Source organism: Bactrocera tryoni, chromosome 1 (assembly GCF_016617805.1).
Source record: "Bactrocera tryoni isolate S06 chromosome 1, CSIRO_BtryS06_freeze2, whole genome shotgun sequence".
In the NCBI taxonomy this organism is placed as follows: domain Eukaryota; kingdom Metazoa; phylum Arthropoda; class Insecta; order Diptera; family Tephritidae; genus Bactrocera; species Bactrocera tryoni.
Genome location: NC_052499.1, coordinates 19,555,641 through 19,582,319, shown reverse-complemented (window position 1 = coordinate 19,582,319; position 26,679 = coordinate 19,555,641). Strand labels below are relative to the sequence as shown.

The 26,679-nt window shown below is 32.2% G+C and overlaps 1 protein-coding gene across 1 annotated transcript in view; it reads left to right on the top strand.

Moving 5' to 3' along the window:
* LOC120782525 overlaps positions 1–9,972 on the top strand; it is a 52,075-nt gene extending 42,103 nt beyond the window's left edge. Inside the window, 4 exon segments of the mRNA XM_040114835.1 lie at positions 8,611–8,696; positions 8,698–8,751; positions 8,753–8,779; positions 8,781–9,972. Of these exon segments, the coding sequence (XP_039970769.1) occupies positions 8,611–8,696; positions 8,698–8,751; positions 8,753–8,779; positions 8,781–9,443 (830 nt within the window). The 3' untranslated portion in view covers positions 9,444–9,972.
* Positions 9,973–26,679: the final 16,707 nt, after the last annotated feature.

Genomic DNA, 26,679 nt, shown 5'->3' with positions numbered 1-26,679 from the left:
TTAGCTTAATTTTCAATAATTAGGAATGACAAATGATGTTTTGAAAAAACGTAAGCTTGCACACTTTTACACATGCATACATGCATATATGCACATGTACATACATGCTTTCCCGTCTGTTGCGTGAGCAGCAGCAAAGTAAGCAAAACAATTATAAACACCGCACATACATACACACACAGATTGCTGTAAAAGTAACTTACACATGTGCAGTAACGTGGAAAGCAAAGTCTCTGAAATGAGCGAGGGTAAATGTGTATGTATGTATACATATGTATATTTAGATAGAAAGGGAAAAGCCACAAAGTCAATAAGCAACAATGAAATCAACTGTGTTCAACTTCGTGCATTGCAACGGGGAATTGCATAAGGTCAGCTGTGCTCCATGCCAACATCAACAAGTATAATTCCAAAACAAAAACAACAAAGCTGACGCTGCAACTGCGACAAGCATTGTACAGCAGTCAGCAGATATTGCACAGTGTGCAAAAAGAGTCTAAATTGGAAATTCCGTTAATATATAAATGTATGCATGTAAAAGATAGGTTAGACAAGGTTCTGTACCTAATTTTAAATAAAAAAACTCTCGACTTAAAATTAAATTCACAAACTTTTAATTTTTTCGGTATCATGGTCCCAAGCTGCTTAATAGGAAGGGCTTAGGAAGAAAAAAAATCAGAAAAAGTTTCAAACTTAAAAGTTAGTTCCCTTTTTAATATTTTAGAGATTTCCGTTAACCGATTAATTAGTCAGAGAGTCTATGCGTCACTTACTTTTAACTTTTTTTTTTTTGTAATTCTAACTAGCACTAACTGGAAGCGCAAAAACCACTTGCACATGCCTCGAACATAGGTCTACTGATAATCACCTGCCCTGTCTGTATATAGTTCATTGTAGGCTTTCATAACGAGGCCACTTGACTTGAGCTGACCTGTCGTGCGGCTTGGCAATGTGCAAACGAAAATGCCGCAACAGCAAATGTAACTGAAAATAAGTGTGCACAGTTAGTTACATACACATGAGATAAGATATATGATGCATATATAAATATTTATAAATTACAAAACCTTGTGTGGTGTTGGCTTAAAAGTAAATGCATGGAAATGTTTGCGCTCTCAATTTGTTGCGTCGATTTGGGTCAGCTGTCTACTTGAAAAATAAAATAAATATCAGAAAAGCAAGAAAAAAAAACAGGAACATTTTTCGGAAAACGTTCAGTTATACATACTTTAAGTTATTTATACCTTAGGTTATACTTTAAGTTATTTATACTTAAAGTTATACATACGTTAGGTTATACTTTAACTTATACAGGTAGATCACTCAGTAACACGGAATCCAACAGCTGGCCAGAGCTGATATACTTTCCTCAATCAACCGATTGATAGACTTCAGCTAATACAATCTAAAAACAACTGAATAGCTCATATTGCTGTCAATCTGAGTTGTCTAATTCCAAATCTCTCTCACTCATGGTTCCAATTGAAGTTAAATCTTGGCTCAAGCTTTCTTATCTTTGAATTTATTCGCCCCAAAACGGTTATTTGTTTTGATTTTTGACATTTTTTGAGTAGTTAACTATATATTCGAGTCGTTTCAGTAGTGTGAAATACGACGTTTGATGAACTCAAAGAACTACTAGAACTGTATCGAAAGGAGTTCTGTCTGGTCAATGTTTTCCTCAAAGTTCGGTCTTCGTGACATAAGGAATTCTCATTCCGAAGTCTCCTTTAGTCACACAAACCGATTTGAATCATTATCACCGACTAAGGTACTGAATTATGTCAAGAATTTTCACAAATTAATCACCACCAAAAAAATTTGAAAAGCACGAGATCTTGTCTATATAAAGTTACTGACTTTGGTGGCTTTCATCTATCGTAAAGTCGGGAAAGTAGCAAAAAAAAATGCTCAAACTATGATGTCTAAGACTTTTTCGCTACTCAGCTGAACCCACTTATAATTTGCTATCTCTTTTCGAGAGTATTTCTTGCATATTTTGATGGACATTTTTCGTTCCTTTCCTTTACTTTCTTTTCCTTTACTCTTCTTTTCTTTCCTTTCCTTTCCTTTCCTTTCCTATCCTTTCCTTTCCTTTCCTTTCCTTTCCTTTCCTTTCCTTTCCTTTCCTTTCCTTTCCTTTCCTTTCCTTTCCTTTCCTTTCCTTTCGTTTCCTTTCCTTTCCTTTCATTTCCTTTCGTTCCATTTCCTTTCCTTTACTTTCCTTACATTTCATTTTCTTTCCTTTCCTTTCCTTTCCTTTCCTTTCCTTTCCTTTCCTTTCCTTTCCTTTCCTTTCCTTTCCTTTTCCTTTCCTTTCCTTTCCTTTCCTTCCTTTCCTTTCCTTTCATTTTTCTTTTTTCTTCTCTTTTTCTTTTCTTTCCTTTCTTTCTTTTCTTTTTCTTTTCTTTCTTTTCTTCCTTTCTTTTCTTTTCTTTTCTTTTCTTTTCTTTCTTTCTTTCTTTTCTTTTCTTTTCTTTTTTTTCTTTCTTTTCTTTCCTTTTCCTTTCCTTTTCCTTTTCTTTTCCTTTCCCATTTCCTTTCCTTCAGTCATCTTTCCTGTTCTTGTCTCCTTTTCCTTTGTTTTCCTCTCACAAGCAGCTATAAGTAATCTGGAGCTAATTTTAGGACGTTGGTACATTCAAGAAACACAGTTAACTATTTCTGTTCCTCAGCTGGACTGTAGGTCCTGCAAGTTCTTTGTACTCGCGTTTTATTCTTAATCGGTCGCAGTTTTTGCGACTATCTATCATACATATTTATGTAGGTATGAGATTCATTTAAATCCAGTACTGTTTCTGTAAAACTTCGACCGCGTTTTGGAAAATTCACTCAGAGCTATCAAGTTTTGTCTCAAACGATCATAAGGTAGTTAGTCGCTCACCCAGTGACGTTCACTTAACACAAATTGCTGGCCACTTCAGTCCGGTCAACGTGTTTATAATTCAACGGACGCATGTTTAAGTGACCTCATTCACCAGTCACAAAGGCGAACTCGTTAACTGACATGCAAACACAGCGACTGCACATAAACTCTGCACCCAGATCTATATTTGCGCTACGAGTATAAACTTGACAGCAACGAGAACAATGAATCATTTGAGTGGGTCAACCGCTTTTTACCGCTACTCACGCGCTATATATAAACACATGCTACATATTTACTTATACAACTGCTGGCTGGCCAACCCATAAGCCACACTGCGCGCTTCCTCATTGCATTTAACGCTGTTCAACTGACCGTACTGCATTCATTGCCGTGGCTTCTGGTGTGGTCACGTTTTCGACGCGTATACTACTGCCTTCAGCCGGTAAGCGCATGAGACTGACACATTTTTATTGCTTATTTACTCACACTGACGATGCTTTTCTTATTTGCGAACGGGTGTGTGTAGATTCTGAGCTGTTGTTGTCGTTGAAGTTGTTGCGCATACCGAAGTGCGCCACCGTCTGCTTCCGATTATCAACAGCAATATTGCTAATTAAATGCAACGCTGCGTAGCATCGCACGTAACTGTAAGATTTAACGCTGTGCTGTGACCCATTTTCCGGAATTAACTCGTGTGCCGTGGCGCATGTACGTATACTATATATAGATAAACATATACATATGTATGTGTATATACAACAGGCGTTTGTGTGTTTTAATTGTGGCTGCGTGAAATGCTGGGCGTTGGTTGACAACACGTGATCCACAATGCCAATTACCATTGCTTTTATTACAATTCGGTTTTTTTTAGCAATAAAATTTCCATTAATTTTATGAGCGTTTTGATTAAAATTTGCGTAATTCAATTTATTATTGAAGTTATTTGTTTAGTGATTTTATGGTAATTTTTCTATTAGGCTTTTATGTACATACTTATGTACATATTGTGATTTTTATATTTATTTTGATATGATTCAATTTATCTAACAAATTTCTTTGTGATAAGCGGTCGAATATACATACTTACCTACTATGGCAAAACTGAACTCATCACTACTAATAAACAAAAATCCACTTGTTTTTTGTGACATGAACAGAACAAAGTGTTGATTATATAAAAACTAGCTGACCCCGCAGCCGCAGTGCAGTTTAATAAACATAATTTTTTTGATTTCTGTTCTGGTGCGTAAATATACAAAGAAGATGGGTTTCAACTCGTCAACACGCGACATATATCTGGCCAATTTTCGCTGGAAATTGAATACGTGTGAAATGAAATGGTTGTCCCTTGTATTCGATAACTGCGTCAGAATCAGTCGGCGCATGAAGATTTTGAAACATAATAATGACAGATCCAACTTTGAGACGCAAATGATGCTAGGGGCATACCAAGGCTCTCCAAAGAATTTGGAAATTCCACTGGATAATTTACGAGTTCGTCTTTCTTGTCAAGACGATCGATCGATTTATATGAGCGCAAACCTCCCGAAATTTGACTTTGAATCTTCCAGTTTAAGTCATTAGCGTCGGTATTTTTGGCAACTAAAATTGCGCGTGCACTCAAGCAATTGCAGTTACGATAATTTTGCCAATGTGCGGATAAACATTCGTGATGAGTTCATCTTCCGTTGAAGTGAATTGACAAAAGGGATGTGAAATTGATATCAAACCACTGGAAGTATCAACCGAAATTTGCACATTTCCAATTCTTAGCGAATACAATGTAAAATGTCATCGGCAATGTCATTTTTTCGTATCCCATAATTAACGCGAATTTGAAGGCTGACATGTCGAAATGATCTTCGCGAAAACTATGCGAACGTCAGTGGCATGCGAAGTAACTATTGCATTGTCCTTCGTCTGTTTCCAGTGATTAGCATGTTCCAGCAAACGCAACTGCTGGCATGCTTCTCAAAAAGTTGCACACACTGTACCATTCACAATACGCAATGACTTAAATGAAGTTGAACCGCGAGACGCACAACAGTCGGAAAACTTTCATGAATTGCAAACCCATTTGATACTGCTGATCTCATATTGTTCAAGGCCAATAGCCGCTATGTTGCTTTCTTTGGTGACGTAATTGCAAACGTATTTGATCGATTTCACCAATCTACAATATTCAACATTGACATGAGTTTTGAATGTGAATTAGACAAAAGTGGCGAATGTGGTACGATCCATATGTTTTCAACTTCGATGTGTTGTTAACGTCGATATTCACGCCTCTAAATGCTAAATGTTCTGCCATTGTCGTCTGGTGAGCGACGCCGATACAGTGAATATCCATCATTTTCCATTTCCGTTTCCGAAAGAAAAGCACATGAGTAGTGTTTCGTGCATTTATTGTCAGACATACAAACCAAAGTGGGATTGTAAGGTTCCCAAAGTCCATGAACCATATTGGTTTTCACCACTTCGTATAATTCTGGATATATCTCTGAATCAGGAATTTCCGCTGAAATGATTTCATCAATTTGATCTGGTGTAATCACCATCTGCATCCAAAGAAGAATGTGTGCGTGCGGCAACACGCAACAGAATACATTCAGCATCTAACAGCACCATATATACCATAGGTTGCTTCAAGATAAAGACCGCCAAACATCGCAGCTATTGTTTAAAAAGTCGTGCTGTGATACCGTTACGATCGCTAGCTGATTGACCGCGATCCCTAATTCCGCACGTATGTCATCGCATTTTGGGAGTACTTCTTGCCTTTCTTTGGGCTGCCATACGTTGATGGCAAAAAGAACGCCGACAAATATTAGCGCGACAAATTTCAATCAGTAATTGATCACTTCGTCTGAAACACACATAAAGTTTTCACTGAATAATTTTCAATAATTTTTCCTTTGGATAGCCGGAATAAAAAAGCAAGCGACCGCAGTTGAACGATTCAAATATTTTACATTATTTACATTTATTGAAAAACAAAACAAACAAATATTGAAAAAAATGTGTATGAAAATGTTAGTTTTCGGAATTGTCCAATTTTCCGACTTCTCCTCATGAAAAGTATAAGGTATTTGTTTCTAAACGTTTCCCGATCCACAACAAACAACCTTTAAAAATTTCATCAACCGTTCTCTTAGTGTTACTAACAAACAAACATTCATTGTGTATGTATGTATGTAACGTTTGTATGAGAAAAAGAAAAAGGCTGTTTTTAGGGTTTTCCGGAAATTATTGGAATTTTTCTCCCCGTTAAAACCATCTTTGAACTTCAACAACATTTAAGAAAAAGAATTGGCTAAATTGGTCCAGGCGTTATTGAGTTATGAGCGTACATACATTTTGGCGATTCATTTTTATTTATATATGTACATAGATTGCTACAAATGCAAAAAATAGCTACAGATTTCTTCTATTACCTATATTTTTTTTGCTATCAGGATTTTTGTTAAAAAAAAAAAAATAGCGAGATATATTATTGTTATATTATTTTATTAACCAAAGAGTACCTTAAAATGTTACTGTCGATGTTTTCAGCGATAATTTGTTTTGGAGTATCCCTTAACAATGTCCAGCAGTAATCGGCAAGCAAACTGGCACTCCACTTGCCTTGGTATCGTTTCTCCATAGCAGAAATGACTTGGTAAACCCCTAAATTTTCGGGGAAAAAATCCAGATGGGAGTCCAAAAAGCGAATTTTAAGGCACATTTTGCAATCCATTTTTTTTTAAAGGAAGTAGGTAGTTCAGTCACAAGATCTTTGTAATGGTCAGCTTTCTCATTTCCAAGAAAATGTTTAACAATGCTTTTAAAGGCACTCCAGGTTCGTATTACAGTTTCATTGAGCATTTCCTCAAATGTTTTATCTTTCGTTAGTTCTCTTCTTTGCGGACTCACAAATATGCCCTCCTTAATTTTTGCTTCACTGACTCTTGGAATATTTTTTTTTTTTTTCAAATATTTACAAGAACCCTCTTGCATTTCTGTCGATTGCCTTAACAAAATTCTTCATTAAACCCAATTTAATATGCAAAGGTAATAGGTAATATCTTTTTGGGATCATCTAGAGGTTCGCTGATGACGTTTTTGTTGAGGAGTGAATGCCTGACGTACTGGCCACTGCTTTCAAGAAGAAGGGCTATTACTTTTAGGCCTCCACATATTGCCCAACCATACTCTAAAAGAAGTCTGCTGAATTCTTATATGTTTCCTTCATATGAACCGCACGAGCTAAGGGCACAGATGGTTATTTATTACCGTTATGAACCAATACCACCTTTAAACTAAGTTTAGAGGAATCAATGAATAGACGCCAATCACGTGGATCATGTTTCTGTCCAATTGAGTTAAAGAAAAGGTTAACTTCTGAACAGTATACTAGATCCCCTTCTGGACGAAAGCAATTTGTGAGGTCTTTCTGCATTTTTCTGCAAAAAGTAATATTTACAGCATTTTGGAGAAGGTTCCTACCTTTTAGTCTGGATGATAAAAGTTCGGACTGCGATTTGTGTGTGAAATTAAAACGACACCGTTGAACATCCTGGTAAATCTAATGAAGGGTCGGTTGTCACTTCCCTTGCGGTTTCTGTAAAATCCGTGGAAGGGCTAGTCGATTCTAATTCTTCATCGAGACTTCAAGATTCTGGTGCTTTTGGAATAGGAAGTTGTTCACTGATGGTAAATTACAGTACTAAGAATTTTCATGTCACAAATTATGTGTCTACCAGTATTATTTGTCTGCTGTTCGGTCGAATCCGTCGTTGTATTACTAGGTTTAAAGAGATTCAGTCTCGTTATAGCGCCTGACTCGGAAAACAGGTTCTACGGAACAGATCGTTTGAACAGTACCCGGCCTGCCATAGCAAAACACATTTTCTTTTTCGTTTTTTATTCAACATAGTTCTTATTATAGCGATCCTCTAACTTTTTGTATCCTCTCTGTAGCAGGATTTGTTATTTGCTTGAAAATAAGGCGAGCTTTCTTTTGTGATCTGAGAACAGGAAATAGTCGGTGAGGGCCACATCTGGAGAATACGTTGGATGCGAAAGAATTTCAAAGTCCAATTCATGGATTTTTGCCATGATTTTCATTGACTTATGACACGATGCATTGTTTGGGCATTTTCATTATTTTTTCAAAAGTGGCCGATTTCGTACTTCAAACGGTCCAATAATGGCTATGTGATAGTCGCTGTTGATGGTCCTTCCTTTTACAAGGCCAATACATATTATTCCATGCGCATTCCAAAATACAGACACGATAACCTTGCCAGTAGACTGTTGCGTTGTTCCACGCTTTGGAGCGGTTCCCTCAGATGACTGTCGATTGGACTTCGGCGCGAAATGATGGAGCCATGTTCCATTCGTTGTTACATATCGACGTAAAAACTCGGGTGTATTTCGCTTGATCATCTACAAACACTGCTCTGAATCTTCAACTCCTCGTTGTTTTTGGTCAAAAGTGAGCTCGTGCGGCAAACACTTTGCACAGAGCTTTCTCATACCCAAATGTCGTGATTGTTATGATGTACACGTTCAGTTGATATCTTTAGAGTGCCTGCTATCTCGAACAACTTTTCTATGTTGTCATCCGAAATTATTTTGTGGACTTTTTTGATGTTTTCGTGGATAATATTATCATAAAAATTTTATAACAATTAACTGCTTTCAGAACTCATTACATCTTCTTCAACTAATAAGCTCCCTTTACTATCTTGTACTTCCAGTGGCAGGCGGACGCACCTCATCCACACTGCGCATACGTGGCCCAAGCGACGACAGTGCAGCCGACAAATCCTACACAGAACTCGTTACGCGGTGAACGGTTGCATATTATGGAGGACGAAGAGGATGAACACGAATTATCCGGAGAACTTTGTCTCTTCATCCACGATGGGGACCGGAATTGGTGCGCGCAATAATCGACGAACATATGGAGCTGGACAATGACACACTCGATGAAGAAGACTGCGAAGTACATTCCATAACAAGTGGGGCGCGCTATCACAATGACATTGCCGCCACCACCAGCAACAGCAATAACAACAATCATGGCAGCCAAGCACGACAAATGTTGCATTGCACCGTTAAAACAGTATTTCCAGCACCAGCGCTGAGCGACAAACAATTGCTGGCAACACACACAACGAATTTGAGCGCCAACAACTGCAACAACAACAGTCACAAGCGTCTTTACGGCAGCGATGAAGAGGACACCGACTCCGACACATATTCCAGCATGTGTGAGATCAAGAAAACCGAAGGTCTGCTATCGATAGCGTTGAAGACGATCAAATTGGTGAAACGAAATCAATTGTTGCAACGACGTCTGGCGCAGCTGCAGGTCGAGACATCGGAGTTCATACAATCGGTAATGGCAAATCCGGAGAACCGACACATTCGCAGTAATATGAATTCGCCGGCAACAACAATATCGTCAACACCGTCATCACCTTCAATGCCTTCGCCGTCAACCGAATCATCGCTAACACCGTTACAATCGCCAACAACAACAACAACAACAACAATGCAGCAGAGTCAAAACGCGGCGGAGGCCTAAAATGTTGTCTGCACTGGAGATAGCCTAAGCGTAGTTTTATTGTAGCGAGCAGCATGTTGCTGACGCTTGGCCACATGTTGCACACACACTAAAATGTTGCTTGGACTGGAGATAGCCTAAGCGTAGTTTTATTGTAGCGAGCAGCATGTTGCTGACGCTTGGCCACATGTTGCACACATACTAAAATGTTGCGAAGCACAATTCAACCAACATTTACACATATACTTATGCATAGGTATGCACACACACATACGCATATATGTATACAAGTACATCATTTGAGTGCTTTGCTTTTGCGCGGCGTGTTTTTGTTTTTGGGTTTTCTTTTGTTGGCAGCCAATCAAGCTGCTTGCAATGCATACTTGCAGGCGTACCTCAATTCTATTTCAAAATGTGATAAATCAGCAAAAACAATGCAAGCACACCGCAGCGCAGCCGCATTTTATAAATTCTATATAAAGAAATCAAATCATATACACGCATAGACATACACATAGACATACATAATATGTTAATATATAATATAAAAAGTAATTAATGTATATAAAATAGTTATAAATATGCTACAGCTATATAGTATACACACATACATAAGTATATATGATGGAATATTAACAAAGCAAAGTTAAAGAAAAACCAACAACAACAACAGCAAAAAAAATATTACAACAAATATTTAAACACAGTAAAACTACTCATTTTCTAGCATTAAAGTATGTAACTAGTCACAACATACATACATAGCATACAAGAAGAGGGAGGGGTGCGCGAAAGGCTGCGGTAGAGCTGCAGGCGACCAAATATTGTTGGCAGCACACTCAGCATACAAACATATTTAGCAAAACTGTTAGCATTGTAGTGATCTCAGACGAAAGTTTTTCTCCGCCTTTAAAGCAAAAATGAAAAACTGAAAAAACTCACAAAAAAAAAATTAAAAGTTTCTCTAACAATCAGTCAAAGCGCTATAACACATTAGTTGGCCACATTACTCCCGTTACGCATTGAAATTAAACTTTGAATAATAAAAATATCAAAGTTTTTAAATATTTAAAAAATCTAAAAAATATTAGTGAATTTTGAAAACAAACACTGCTCACACAAAGAGCACATTTTCTGCTTACATCATTATATAAACATACATATGTATGTATATTTTAATGCATTTTCGCCTTAATATTAATGCTTTTTGTACGAGAAACCTTTGCTGCTCCTAAAAATATGCCAAATATTCGTAAGCTTAGTAACGTAGCGTCTAGCTTGGCTTCTAGCTTTGTTCCAAATCAATTGCGTTTTTTTTGTTATTGTTGCTTTTCATGCAAACAGGCTTTTGTAGCACTGAACAACTATAGTATTTTAACTGGTTATTGTATATGTATGTAGCGCGTAATAAATTCGTATTTATAATTTCTATATAGAAAATGTACTGATTGATAACTAAAAGTTTAACATTTTATTGAGCGTAGTGAATAAAATGTGAGCATAGTTCGTAAATGATAGTGAGACGTTGAGAACTTAATATAGGAAATGCTAAATAATAGCCTCAGCAAGTAAGAAAAGTAATGTTTACCAGATCGGCGAAAAAAATACAATTTAACAATAAAAATATCTTATAAATAATATTTATTTTGAAATTTTTATATTTGTTATATTAAATTTATGGCGACGCTCAAAGCTAAAATTAAAAATATTTTTCAAAAAAAATAAATAAATAAATCAAAATAAAATAAAAATATTATTTTAATATTGTCTAAAAGTATAAAAATTAGAACAAAAAATCGAAAATTTTTTCAAAATAAAAATAAAAATTTAATATCAGCAAATTTTATAAAATATACATATACATATGTATCTATCAAACAATATAAATTAAATTTTATTTGTATGAGAAACTAAAAAAATTTACTAAATCAGCCAAATGTATGAGAAAATGTGGTTCTTGAAATGTCTTATGCCAAAATTAATATATGGAAAGTTTTAGATTTCTGGACATAAAAGAAATAATTATTTTAGTAATTCTAATATTTTCGCCGCCAATAGTTAATAAAAAATTAATACTAGTTTTTGTTTTAAAAAATCAGAAAAATTTGTTTTGTTACAATTTGTTAGCATATAAATTTAATGCTACAAATTTGTTAATTAAAATTAAAATTTTTTTTTTAAGTTATAAAAAACTTTATTTTTGATAACAAATTGTCATTGAAATTACAAATAATTAGTTAATAATTTGAGCATTAATAAAATTTTTGTGGAAAAAATTAATTAAAAATAATTATAAAATAAATTTTAATAATTTATTAAAAATATATATTTTTGTCGAAAATTAATTAACACTAAATTAAATTTTAATAATTTATATTAATTTTTAGTTATTTGCTGCAAATAATTTTTTACTGATAATTTTATTTTCTTGAATTTTTTTGTAATTTTATATAATTTATTTAAATTTTCGGAAATTATTTAATAATTTTTTACCATTACTCTATTAGTATTTTAGTTTTCTTGAAGTTTTTTGTAATTTTAGATATTTTTTTTCAATTTTCTTGGAATTATTTAATAATTTTTTACTAATTATTTAAATTTTCTTGGAATTATTAAGAATTTTATATAATCTTTTTTTAGTTTTGTAATTTTAGATATTTTTTTTAGTTTTCTTGGAATTATTTAATAATTTTTTACTAATTATTTAAATTTTCTTGAACATATTTTAATAATTTTTACTAATTTTTTTCAATATTCTTGGAATTATTAATAATTTTATATAATTTTTTTTTTAGTTTTCTTCAAATTATTTATATAAAGAATTGAATTAAATTGTTGGCATTTAATTTGAAGTTAAAAATAAACAATTTTTTTAGTTACAATTTTGCAGATAATAAAATCACTAATCATATTGTAAATTGTTATAAACTTAGTTTTTGTTTTGAGCGGACTAAATTTAACTTTTTTGCAAACGAAAAAAAATAATTTAATTTTTGAAATTCTTATAAAGCGTTTTTGCAATTAGCAATTTTTATTTGCCAGAAAATTAAAATTTAATAAAGTAATATTCAACTTTAAATTTTAATTAAATTAGCAATTTTTATTTGTCTTAACATTAAAAGTTATAGTAATAAAGTAAATTTCAAATATTTATTCTTAAATTTTTATTATTTTCTTTTGTCATTCAAAATTTGTATTTGTTTGAAAATTAGCGAAATTAAATTTCAAATTAAAATTAAATAATTAATAATAAATTATTTTTTTTGTTCCATTCAAAATTTTTTGAAAACTAAAAATTAATGAAATAAAATTCAAATTTAAATTAAATATTCAAATTAAATTAATTTTTTTGATATTAAATTATTTTAAATTTTTTTGAAAATGAAAGATTAAGAAAATAGAACTAAAATTTTGATTAAACATTTAATATTAAATAAATTTGACAATAGAATTTTACTATTCGATTAATTTAATTAATTAAAATGATTAATATTTCAAAGAAAATAATTACATTCATAAAAATAATATTTAAAAACTACAAAATATGCTTCAAATTAAAAAAAAACCGTCATTATTATATTTTTTAATGAATAAGTTAACTTTTAAACAAAATAAAATTGAAAATATATTAAAATTTATTTATAAGTTTTTTGATTACCCGTTTAGTGCAAAATGTGAGTATTTAAAATATTTTAAGTTAAACTTATATGTTAAAAACACACACACACAAAATCAATTTTTTTAAATATTATAAACGTATTAAAATAATATAAATAGTATATATTTAATTTCATTAAGAAAAGAAATATTTAAAAAAATATTACATAATAAATACACAGCTTTTTGGACTTATTTAGTTAAGTACATATACATACATATGTATGTTTACGTATGTGCTAAGTTTTATTCATTTAAATAAATTAATTTTTCTGAAAAAAACTGTATGAGAAATTTAAGATTGATTGTGTATTAAGGCTAAAGCTAGAAGAAAAAACTAAGCACTGTACAAAATAATGATTTCGACTTATAAAACACCTCATTATAGTAATTACATATAATTTACATCGTGTAATTATAAGTTTATTAAAAAAAGCCAAAAAAAAAAACAACAAAAAAATGTTTGTCAAAATTTAAGAAATAATTATAACTCAGAACTGAGTTGCACACTTATTTAAAATTCAACTTTTCGAATTAAAATTGAAAATGATTCACTACAATAATTTGCTATGACATGATTTTTCAAACCACAAAAGAAGTTTTTGTAAAACTTTTAAAATAATCATGTCTTAGTTAATTTTTCTTTAAAATGGAATGGTTTCAAAAAAAATTTCTTAAATATAAGTATAAAATATAAAGAAAAATATTTTTGTTCTGTTTTTCGAGGAAATTAAGAAATTGATTAATTATTGTAATATTAACCTCACTGAGCTTATATAAACACTAAGTTTAATAAGTAATTAAGTACACATAAATTCTTAGAAATTATTACTTTTTCTTGTTCTGAAATATTTGTTTTAAGTATTACTTTTAGGCTTGAAAATTATTTACTTTTGTTTAATAAAATTGTATTTTGAAAAAATAAAACTATCTTGGCATTTAATGTAATTTTTTGAAGAGCAATTAGCACGCTCTTTGGGTAACGTTTTTAAATTGAATTTTTCTAATTTAAACTTTTTTAATTTAATTTTTTAATTATGTTTTTTTATAATATATATTTTTATTTAATTTTTTAATAACAAATATTTTTATAATTTTTTTTAAGTAAATTTCTTTAAATTTATTTTAATAAAATTTTTGTTCCTTAATTTTTTTATTTTCTTTTTTTAAATAATTTTTATAATTAATTTTTTTAAATTTAATTGTTTTAATTTAAACTTTTAAATCTAATTTTATTAATTAAATTTTTTTAAATTTTATTTCTTAATTAAGTAATTTTCAATTATTAATATATTTTAATCAATTAATAATATGTTTTGAAGACGAGCATGCACTTTGGGTAATTTTTTTAAATTGAATTTTTTCTAATTTAAATTTTTTCAATTTAATTTTTTTAATTCTTTTTTTTATAATTTATATATTTATAATTTTTTTAAATAAATTTCCTTAAATTTATTTTAATAAATTTTGTTCCTTAAAGTTTTACTTTTTCTAAAATAATTTTTTTAATTAGATTTTTCTAATTTAACTGTTTTTAATTTAAATTTTTAAATCTTATTTTATTAATTAAATTTTTTTAATTTTATTTCTTAAATAAGTAATTTTCAATTTCGTGTTTTTATTACATTGTTATCTAAAATTTTTTTGTTTTTTTAAATAGAATTTTTTTATAATCCTTTTTTTTTAAGTTTTTTAATAATTGTTTTTATTTACTTTACCATAACATATACTTTTTTACTCAATTTATTAAAAAAACAGTTTTAATTGAATATTTTTGTTATTTAATTTTTTAAAAAAATTCTTGGTTTTTATTAAGTGTTTTCTATCATATTTACTTTTGATTGAATTTTATTAAGCATTTTTTTATTTCTTTGTAATTATTTTTTTCTTTGGGGTTTAATGTTTTTTAATTATATTTATATCTCTTCGTTTTAAATTGATTTTTTTATAATAAATCTTTTTTTAATTTAATTATTTTATTTTTCAAAATGATTTTTGCTTTATTTAACTTTTTATTAAAATTTTTTAATACAATGTTTATTATTAGTTTTTTTAAATTAGTTTTTCCAATACAATTGTTTTTAATTTGGTTTTTTTAATTTAATTTTATTAATTTAAATTTTAATATTTAATTTTTTTATATCTTTTTTAATTAAAAAAAAATATTTTGCTTAATTTAAAATTTCAATTCGCTAAAAAAAAACTATTTCTAATTTTTTAGATTTTATTTTATAATAATATTCTAATTTTGCCACCGACTTTGTAGTATCCAGAATAAAACGTTGAAGAGCAGCTTGACGAGCTGAGCCGATGTAGCCATGTCTGCCTGTCTATCCGTCTGTCTGTATGTACGTTAACTGGGTCCCTCAGTTTTTGGAATATCAGTCTGAAGTTTTCCAAATGTCCTTTTCTTCCCACTAATCGCCGAAATCGGATCACTGTAGTTGGATGTTGGATTCAAGTACTTGTAAGAAAAACCGTTTCTTTTAAAGAGAAATCATCACGCAATTTGGCATGAGTTATTGCCTTAGGCAACGATGTAATCCTAAAAGCACTTGCTCAGATCGGATACCACAGTATATGACTGTCATACAATCTTAACGATCGAAATTAAATTCTTGTATGGACAACTTTTTATTTTGGCAAGATAATTCCTCAGAATTTGGTATGGATTATTATCCAAGGCAAAGCTACAATCTCCGAACAAATTTTTCAGACTAGACCTCTGTAGGATAAAGTTGTTATACAAACTGGCCGATTAACGATATTGCCTCCGAACAAATTGTTCAGTTCGGCTAAAGCCAGCATACAACCTGACCAATCAAATTCAAGTTCTTGCTTGGAATATTTTGAAATAAATAAACTTAATAAGTAATTAAGCACATATAAATTTTAAGTAATTATTACTTTTTCTTTTAATTTAACTTTTTTTAATTACATTTTTTAAATAATTTATTTAAAAGAAAATTTGCTTAATACATAATTAATTTTTAAAATTTAATTTTTTATAATAATTATTGCTTTTATTCGGTTTTTTTTAATTAAATGTTTTTAATTGAATTTTTTTGGTGGATTTTTTTTAATTTTTTTTATACTTTCTTTTCTTAATTAAGTGGTTTTCAATTAATTTTTCTTATTTAATAAGTGATAATTAAGCTAAATTATTAAATTTCTCAAGAAGATTTCCTTTTTTAATTACATTTTTTAATTACATTTTTCAAATTAATTTTATTCAAAAGAGAAATTATTTTTTTTTGTATAATAATTTTTTTTACTCGTTTTCGCTAATTTAATTGTTTTTAATTAAATGTTTAATTTAATTTTATTGGCACATTTTTTAAATTTTTTTTATAATCCTATTTTTATTTTATTAATAATTTTCTTTTAAATTTTGTTATAATTGTATTTTTTTAATTAAGTGGTTTTCGATTAATTTTTTTATTTAATAAGTAATAAACTAAATTATTAAATTTCGCAAGAAGATTTTCTTTTGATTTAACTTGTTTAATTAAATTTTTTTCAATTAATTTTAATTAAAAGAAAAATTATTTAATTTTTTAAAAATATTTTTATAATATTTTTGTTTTTTAGTTTTTTCTAATTTAATTGTTTTTAATTAATTTTTTAAATTTAATTTTATTAATAAATTTTTTTAATTTTTCTTATAATTATTACTTTTCTTAATTAAATGTTTTTTTTATTTCTTAATAAAGGATAAATAAACTAAATTATTAAGCAATTCCTCAAGATGAAGTTTTACAAGACCAAAGAACATGTATTTTTCAAAAATATATACATACATATGTATGCTTCGATCGAAGCTAGGCGTCTGCTATCAGTAACATTTTTGAAACAAGTATGTTAACATGCAAAACAGTCGTTTAATTTTGTTATTGCAAAACAAAAAAGTTACATAGATATATAAATTATATTGTAATTGGCATAACTATTAACTATTTGTACGTAATATTTTAAATTCGTTTTTCTTGTATACATCTTTTGATAAAATAACATATGTACATTAACTATATTCATATATATTTATATATACATATATATGTACTATTTATAATCGTATAATATAAACTAATTTTTATAAAATATTTCTTATAATAAAATGTATTTGTAATTGTCTTTTTTATAGCTGCAAGTGTTGGCAAGCAAGCGATGTTTGAAATGAGTGCGCCGAAAATGCTTTGCCAGAACTTTTTATTAACAAAAAAATATGAGAAATACATATACACTTGTTCATATGTAAAATATACGAATGCATACATACAAACATATGTATGTATGTGTGCTAAAACATCTGCGCCATACATTTCAACTTTTACGAAAAGCAATTTCACAATAAAACGCTAAGAATAAAATACCAATTAATTAAGTTAATATATTCTGAATTACTATATACATATTATATACTTATACAGATATATATCGTATTGTAGGAGTTGTACGAAATAAGTTTCGAAATATAAATAAATATTTGAAAAAAATAAACAATTTAGAAAGGCTTTCATAACTTAAAAGTTGGGGTATCAACTAAGGAGGTCTTCTGTAGAGTTTTCATTCCAATTTTTTTTGAGATTAAGGCAGATCATCAGAAGATACTATAACTAACCGTTATCTTCAATGCATCACAAGTGCTGCCCCTTTGTTTGAAAATCTGGTACAGTTTGTTCGATTCGCTGGAGAGTAATGCTTGGTGAATCGAAGACAGCTTTGGCTCTTATTATTTCTATGAACACCTTGCTGTTTAATTAATATGCTTGTAAATATCCCAGATGCTTATTGACAGTTATCCTTAAGGATATTCTGTATATTAAAAAAACATGCTCTATAATTCGAAAATTAGTATTATGGAAGGTAGATATTAATGGGTGACCCATTTCGATTGAACGTGAAAACTTCAGATTTAATGGGGAATGTTTATTATCATTCGAAAGAGCAGTCTTTGGTATTTATTTTTTTAAGCTTATCTCATCATGCATTGAATCCGCCTACGCGATGTTTTGCTCCAAGGCCTGAATCGAAGCGGGATTATCAATAGAATTTAGACATTACATATCTTCACAGGAAAAGGTCTAACGGTGTGATATCACAGGATCTTGGTAGCCAATCGATTGGTCCAAAACGTGAAATTGTCTGGGAAGTAGCACCGTCTTGTTAAAACCAAATGTCGCTTAGATCACTAGCTTCAATTTCAGGCATCTAATAGTCGGCTATCATAATGCGAAAACGTTCGCCATTGACGGTGACGTTCTCATTAGCATCATTTTTGAAGTAATATGGGCTGATGATTCCACCGGCCCGTTATTTTTTTGGATGAAATGGCAGCCCTGAAATGTCTTCAGATTGATCTTCGTCCCAAATACGGCAATTTCGCTTGTTTACATACCCATTAAGCCAGAAATGGGCCTTATCGTTGAAACAAAATTTGGCTCGATAACATAGGATCTTCTTGGAACTTTTTACAGCGAAGCGATGTAGCTTGGGAAGGTCAAACGTCTTCAGTTCTGGAAAAAGTTATATTTTGTACGCTTTCAATTTAAAATCGCGATGAAAAATGTTGGAAACTTTAAGCTCACTGGAAGGTCAATTCCACCTGTACATAATATGAGCTCCCGATTACAGAAACATTTTCGGTAACGAATAAGGAGTGCAGGTTGCCAAGTCAGGAGCCTCTCTACACGATTCTGAGACGGAGACAAAACCGTACTTGCTACATGAAAATCTAAAACCAAATGCAAGATGACGAAACAGATATGGACAAAATAATACAAGGCAAGCATTAGGGGCTAATTAAATAAATCCAGGACAAGTAAATATAGACCTACAACTATCATAATGGGGCATTGGACATTTGAAGAATATGCATTAAAAATTGGGATGCCCCATAAAACGTCAAACAAATGCAAACTCGAAGAGAGTAAGGAGTGCCCAACTCTTATCACAATTCCGACGCAAATCTCTTGAAATCCTTCAAATACCAAAACTTGAATTACTATTTTCAAAAAGCACAATGGAGATAAATAGTTTTTTCTGAGCGCATCAAATGGTTTCAACCCAATAATGAAATGTGACAGCAAGGTCTTACGAATAATGTATCAAAATGGTACATTGAGCACGAATGGGCTGCTCTCTTACCTACCTATCTACGAACCAGCCGTATAAGTTGTACGAGTATGGTATACCGAACATGGCTATTGGATGTAAGGATGATTATAAACTCTAACTTAACGTCGTTAAGCTGAATTTCTATAAATATTGATTTTTACATTTACTCAATGTCGGACTATCATATAATAATTCTCATAACAATTTTATAATTTTTGAATCTTTTTTGAGTCACTTTGGCATTTGGGAACATAGTTCTACATTTTTTTTCACTAGAATCCTTGAATCATTCTTAATACCCCAGTCTGAACGGTTTGCGATTATGAAAATTAATAACACTGTTCTCGTATTAAAGGTTTTTTTGGAACAATAGAACTACAAAAAGTTCACAATAAAAAATATTGTCATATGTGATGTTAATGTTAAATTCTATCTTGATAACAACTTAGCATATTTAGACTTAGATACTTGCAAATGCTTTAAAAGTGGGCGCACCAATAAAGTGTGGGTCGAAGAGCCCCAGTGATGATAATAATGCGGGTTTTTGAGAGTATATTAAGTGGGAGAGAAGATCGAAATTTGCTTATACTTATTCATATATAAAAGGTCTGTCGCAAAAGAAACAGGGCAGTTAAAAAAAACAACAAAAAATTAATATTTTTCAAAAGTTATATTTTTCTATTCAAAGTAGTTTCCTTGTGCTTCGATACAGCGTTTAGCCCGGTCAATCAGCATTTCAAATGAGTGTTTAAGGTCATTTTTCGGAATGCTTTTGAGAATATCGGTCGTTGCCTTTTGGATAGCTGAAATGTCCTGAAACCAGTGTTCTTTCATGGGCAAATGAAGTTTTCCAAAACGGTAAAAATAACTAGATGCCAGATCAGGTGAGTAGGGTGAGTGATTAATGGTTAATATGGAGTTTTTTGTCAAAAAATCAGTGACAAGCGTCGACCGATGACACGGCGCATTATCGTGCAACAGGCGCCAGGACCCTGCCTCACGGTATTGTGGTCGAACACGACGAATGCGTGATAAAAGATGCTTCATAACGCCAAGGTAAGACACAGCATTAATCGTTTGGCCAGGTGGGACGAACTCTCGGTGTACAATACCCTCGGAATCGTAAAAACAAATCAGCATTTTCTTTATTTTTGACTTCTGAAGACGACCGACTTCTGATCGTCACAGAGGTCCTCACGACCTTCTTGGAATCGCTTAAACCACTCATGAACATTACTACGGGATAGGCACTAATCACCCTAAACTTTTTTAATCGTTTGAAATGTTTCAGTAAATGTTTTCCCAAGTTTAAAACAAAATTTAATATTTGCTCTTTGTTCAAAATGTATTTTACGACCGATGACCAAAAGCTCCTGTCACTTTTTGTTCGATAACATCGATTGTAGTTACCCAATTGTCTTAAAATTTTTACGAAATGTCAACAAGAGATCAAACTTTTTATATCGTATACCCACCAATAGGTGGCGCCACCAAAAACAGTTATATTTAAAAAGTTCTGTTTCTTTTGCGGCAGACCTTGTATAATAGCACCCAAACGGGCTGTAAAATTCTTGGGGCATTTAAGTACAAACAATAGAGAACCCTTTGAAATCAGGACTTTATGTATAACTAATTCGAATATTTCATCTAGCCGTATTATAAGAGGTAATCAATTTATAGAGCTTTTCTCACTTTCAAAACATTTATTATTATATGGAAATTATGTATCGAAGATTGTATTATCTATTAAATTAAATTTTTTAAATTTTTCTGTGATTGGGTTAATACTCAATCTGAAATAAAAGTAAATTATTTCAATATAATAAAATTATATAGAAAAAAGTATCCTCCAAAAATCATTGTAACAAATGAAATAAGGACGAAATTCTTGCTTTGAAGAATTTTCTTTAAATTTCAGTCCATCAGTAAATAATTGAGCAAATTTTTTCCACTTTGTACAGAGCATATTAAGTTTTCCACGAAGTTTGCAACACCCAGAAGAAAAGCCTATATAGTATAAAGTTGTTGAGGTATCGATCTGAAATTTTTTAAACGCTTTTTTCTCTCCAAGAAGCTGCTCATTTGTTGGAAGCGCCAATATCAGACCCCTATAGCATACAGTTGGCATACAAACTGAACGATCGGAATCAAGTGCTATTTTATATTCACGAAATCTAGCAGGGATAATTTTCTAAAGCAATGGCGCAGTCTCCGAAGAAATTGTGCAGATCGGATCGGATCGGATCTTATGTCATATAGCTGCCATACAAACTGAACGATCAGCGTTCTTGTTTTTTTGTTTTTGTGAAGGACATTATAACTTCGGTGCGGTAACTTTTAGCGAATGAATTGGTTCAATTTACAAGCCTGTAAATCATTTAATCAAAACACAGACTCTTCTCCTTAGCACTTATTTACAAGCCGTTAAAACAAAAGTATTCCTTTAAGGAATTTATTTATCAAAATTTGTGTATACATACTCTATCTATAGTTTTCAAATATTAACGTACATTCACTTAACGCTTATTAAGTATGTACAAATACATACGACATAGCATTTTTCTGAATATATTAAATTAAAAAAAAGAAGAGAAAAACAATTAATGCGATTTGTTTTGCTCCAATTCGCGTATTTGCTACGCAATCGCTTGGAATTTACGCAGGTAACAGTAAAATGTTCAAACTCATGACAACAACATTAACACGAGACGATTCATAAACAAAACAGAAAAGCATATTTACATTTATTTATACACAAGTAAATATTTGCTGCAAATTACAACAACAAAACGCATTAAAATGGCTTACAATGTCTGACTCTTTGGCGCAGAAACAAACAAATCGACCACCCACCTGGCATTGACCATCAGCGTACAAATTGCGCATAATTCACCGTATGTCAGTTGCGTGTTTTTGTTGTCGGTGGCATGTTGGTGCCTCTAATTTAAAAGTACCTGCGTGGAATGTCGTTTAAATATGTACATAATTACACATGTTGTTGTTAATTCATGTTCGTGATAGTTGCTGCGTTTGTGAATGAAATCATTGAGTCCATAAACCGGTGGAACTTAAGTGATTTAATGGTTTAATAAGCAAAAAATTACTGCAAATTATTTGTTTGGCTATGAGAAATATGGAATACGCTTTTACATAGAAAAAACAACAACAAATGGCTACAAAATTAGGCGATAAGCAATGGAGCAATAAAAATTCAACTCTCATAACACATAATATTGACCTTCTGTGGATATACAGCGTAATAATTAAAAAGGACCTGAAATACAACATCATTTTTATAATATTTCTTTGAATATCGCTGAATACTTAAACTGAAATGTGGTTTGTCTGTAAACCATTTTTATAATTCTTATTTTTGTTGTAGTTGCACTAAACATTCATCAAATAGTTGAGAATCCCGGCCTGAATAAATATACTTGTATTATACTTTTGCTTTTTGACATAATCGACCATAGAGAAAGCGATGGTGAACGAAGTGTGAAGAGTTGCATTTGCTCAAATAAAACAAATTTTTTGGTAAAATTCGATTGCCACCGAGGGTGAGACAATAATTATTTCCCTCAACATTCATTCACAATTTTTGTACCAGCACTTATCTTTTACATTAAAATAGGCATATATCTCGGCCCATACCTTTTCATCCTCGCTAAAGTTTTTTTAACGAACGTTCACTTTAAACCAGAGACTAAGGTAATTTAACCAGGGATCAGATCTGAATATTTGAAGCTGAGTTCATGCAATTTTGTCAACGTTTTGATTAGCTTGTGACGCAGTCACTGATGAAATACTCCTTTCTTTCTCATACAGAATAATAATTTTCTGTAATAAGTAATTATTTTCCTTTGGACTCTTCCATGAAGTTAACTCACATTACATATTGAAGCAAAATTTCGGAAAGGCAACATACAAATACCAAATTCAACCTAGACAGGCCAGGCTTACACGATATGAGTCAGGAAAATGGTTTATTTCCACGCCGAACATGTGGTTAACTACAACTATGGCGGTGAATGCGGCGGCGAATATAGCCGTAATGTCTATAGCCGCTAAAACTGCAGTTGGACTGATATAATATGGCTACTTTGATGACTGCGAGCCTGCGTTTTCTGAAGTCCTCGCACACTTTAATTTCATTCCAATATAACTATCTATAATAGTTATATTTTCTCTGCTCACATACTTTCGAGGGAGGATGACCATTGCAGCGTTGTCCAAGTGGAGGTGGCTACCATAAATATAGCAGTAGATCTAATGCACCGGAGCGCAGCCACCTTCAGTGTGGTTACTATGCACTCCGATAGTATGGCAGTGTTATTAGGCTAGAGTTCGCTGACAATGCGCTCAACACTTATGAGGGTTGACTAGACTCTTTATCTCTAGCATCGAGTTATTTTGTGAGTAGATTGGCTTGGAAGCCTGACAACAGCGGTATTGTGGGAAACCGTAAGCCTGATGAGCTCACTAGGCCAGATACTTCAGTCTCAATATCTGTGGAATGAGAAGGGTTGCGGTATTGTTGGCTTCTTGTGGTTCACTACTGAACTGTTGGTCCACAGACCAGCACAGCAAGCGTTGGTCAACTATCAGCTGCTGTAAAGTCGCAACGTCGTTCTAGCCCGTGGTAAACCGTAAGAGGTCTAAAGAGCTCTTCGTTGTTATCGGAGTCTATGGGGACACTGTCCGATCGGGAGATTGAACTAACATCTGTTTAGAAGAATAATCATCTCAACATTTCATCCTCAAATGTCTCGGTTATGCTAGATCAAGGCCAAAATCAGCTCGGACTCATACTTTTAGACATCCAGTTAGAATAACGGCAGTTTTTTGTTTGCGGCGAGAAAATTTTGTCTTCTAATGGACTCTCATTGAAAATTGAATTTACTAAAGTTTTGTATTAAAGTAGTTGAAGATGTAATTTTTTTTGTTAGTCCGATATACAAAAATATTTGGTACATTATAACATTCGGATTTTATCTACACTCTCTTCAGTGTTCCAGTGTGTTTAAGAAGATCTTAATCTTGAATTTCATTAACCAGCTTGTATGAAAATTATATCGCATACCATTGTACTCTGATAACGCGATATCGGTGGTTCCGATCTTTTCGCTGTTTGGCTCCAATTGGTGATTTCAAATGTAGCCCAATTCTTCTCCAACTAGTCTTTCCAAGGCAGTGTACGTCTTCCTTTTCCTCTGCTTCCCCCGGCGGGTACTGCGCCAACCATTCTCAGAGCTGCAGTGTTTTCATCCATTCGGACAGCATTACCTAGCCAGCGTAGCCGCTGTCTCTTAATTCGCTGAACTATGTCAATGTCGTCGTATATCTCGTCCAGCTCATCGTTCCATCGACTACGGTATGCGCCGTTGTCAATACGCAAGGGACCACTTCCGCAGAACTTTTCTCTTGAAAACCCGTAACCAAACTAAAGGACTAGTTTGCATCTATATTGGCGGACAGACAGATGTAACAGCTAAAACGACTCAGCACGTTACATACATATATAAAGGGTGATCCAAGTAGAGGTACTTTTTTCAATAGCCTTTTTCTGACAGATCACACGTGAGTCGAGGCAAGGTGTCATGTTGTTTTTGTTTAGTATTGTTTGGCGTTTCATCATGGAAAGACTTATGCCTGAACAATGTTTTTAAATCGTTCAACTTTATTACGTTAACGTTCTATAAAGAAAATGGTCACATTTGGGACGAAGAGCAACCTGAAGAGTTTTAGAGAAAAAAACGGTTCGGTGTGGTCTGTGGGGCGGTGGAATTATCAGTCCATATTTCTTTAAAAATAAAGCCGGTGTTGTTCTCAATGGCGACCGTTATCATAACCGTCTATTTGATGCCTGCAATTGAAGTTCGCGTTCTCAACGACATTTAGTCTCAACAAGGCAGTGCCACTTCTAACACATCGCATCAATAGATGGATTTATTTGAAGAATATTTCGAAGAGCAGATAATTTTACGTTTTGGGTCGGTCGAATGACCACCAAGATCGTGTGCTATCACACCGTTAGACCTTTTCTCGTGGAGATGTGTAAAGTATAAAGTCTATGCAAACAATCCCGCTTCGATTCAGGTCTTGAAGCAAAAAATCACGCTTGTCATTCGCCAATTACCAGTCGAAATGCTCGAACAAGTCATCGAAAATTGGACACAACGGATGGACCAACTGAGACGAAGGCCAACATTTGAAAAAGATAACTTTCAAAAAATAAATGCCAAAGAATGTTCTTTCAAATGATAAGAAACATTCCCCACTACATTTGAAATTTCTGTGTTTTTCTTAAAAATAGCAGGAAACCTCGAAATGGAACACCCTTTACTTTATAGAGTTTCCGTTGTTTTCTTCGGAGTGTTACGAACTTCTTGGCAAACTTAACTGTTGCGGATATGAAAGTCTTATTGGGTAATTATATTCTTCTTCGCTATTTAAAGTAGGTGCTTTTAAAGAAGATTACAAAAATTATATTTCAATTCTCAGTCGCTGCTGGATTACATTGTTTGCTTCCACACATTGTCTGCCAAGAAAATTATAATAAAGACACTATGATAGACTCTGGGCCGAACTTTTGCTAGTGATCCAGTGGGCTTCAAGGCGACTTCGGTCAATTAAAGGCTTCTAGAGTGAACGAATATGAGGATACCAATACTGGTTGCAATCTCAGCGTTCCTTCAAACACTTTTTCATATAACTTTGAGTATTTAAGCCTTCTGGGTTTCGAACGCACAAGACGTCGAGTGGTAGTCACACACTAAGTGATCTAAAATACCGAACTTTAGGTAAATATACCTTTTATGTGGAGTCTAGATTTGTTATGAATGAGTTTTGTTAGTTGTTATTTGCCAACGAATACGCTCGGTGGTGTCAATAAACGTTATTGGTTGAATTTGATTAGCGCCTAGACGAGAAAATCCCACTAAGTGGCTCCATTTAGTCATATTATTTATTATATTATTTGTGGTCTTTTGTGTTTATTTTGGGTAACAAGTAGCAGAGCCACGTTTGAGTACTCACTTCCGGCTAATCAAATTGAGATTTAAGCGCAGACTGAGCAACACTCATACACGCATGCAGTGCAAGCGTAAATTTCACGGTCATGGTTAATAGCCGTGGCTTTGCTGGCGGCTTAAGCGTTTTTGTAATTGTTGTACTCTCATCATTTGTTGTTAGCTCGTTGGCGCTAACGGCAAGGTCGCATACTAAAACATGGCATATACAAACAAACGTGTGTTCGAAATGAAGAAAGTTAATCATCTTAATGGTCACAATAAGCGGCGCCGAATGACGTGCTCGCCCAAACAGCTCTTGGCGCCCTACCGATTCCCAACGGCAGCAGCAGCAGAAGCGGCGACTAAAAGATTAACATAAATTTGTAATTATGTATTTTTTGTTTTATAGTTTTGTTGCATTTTGCGCTGCCCACGCTGCGCCTTAAACCAAGTGTGCGTGTGTTTTTTGGCGA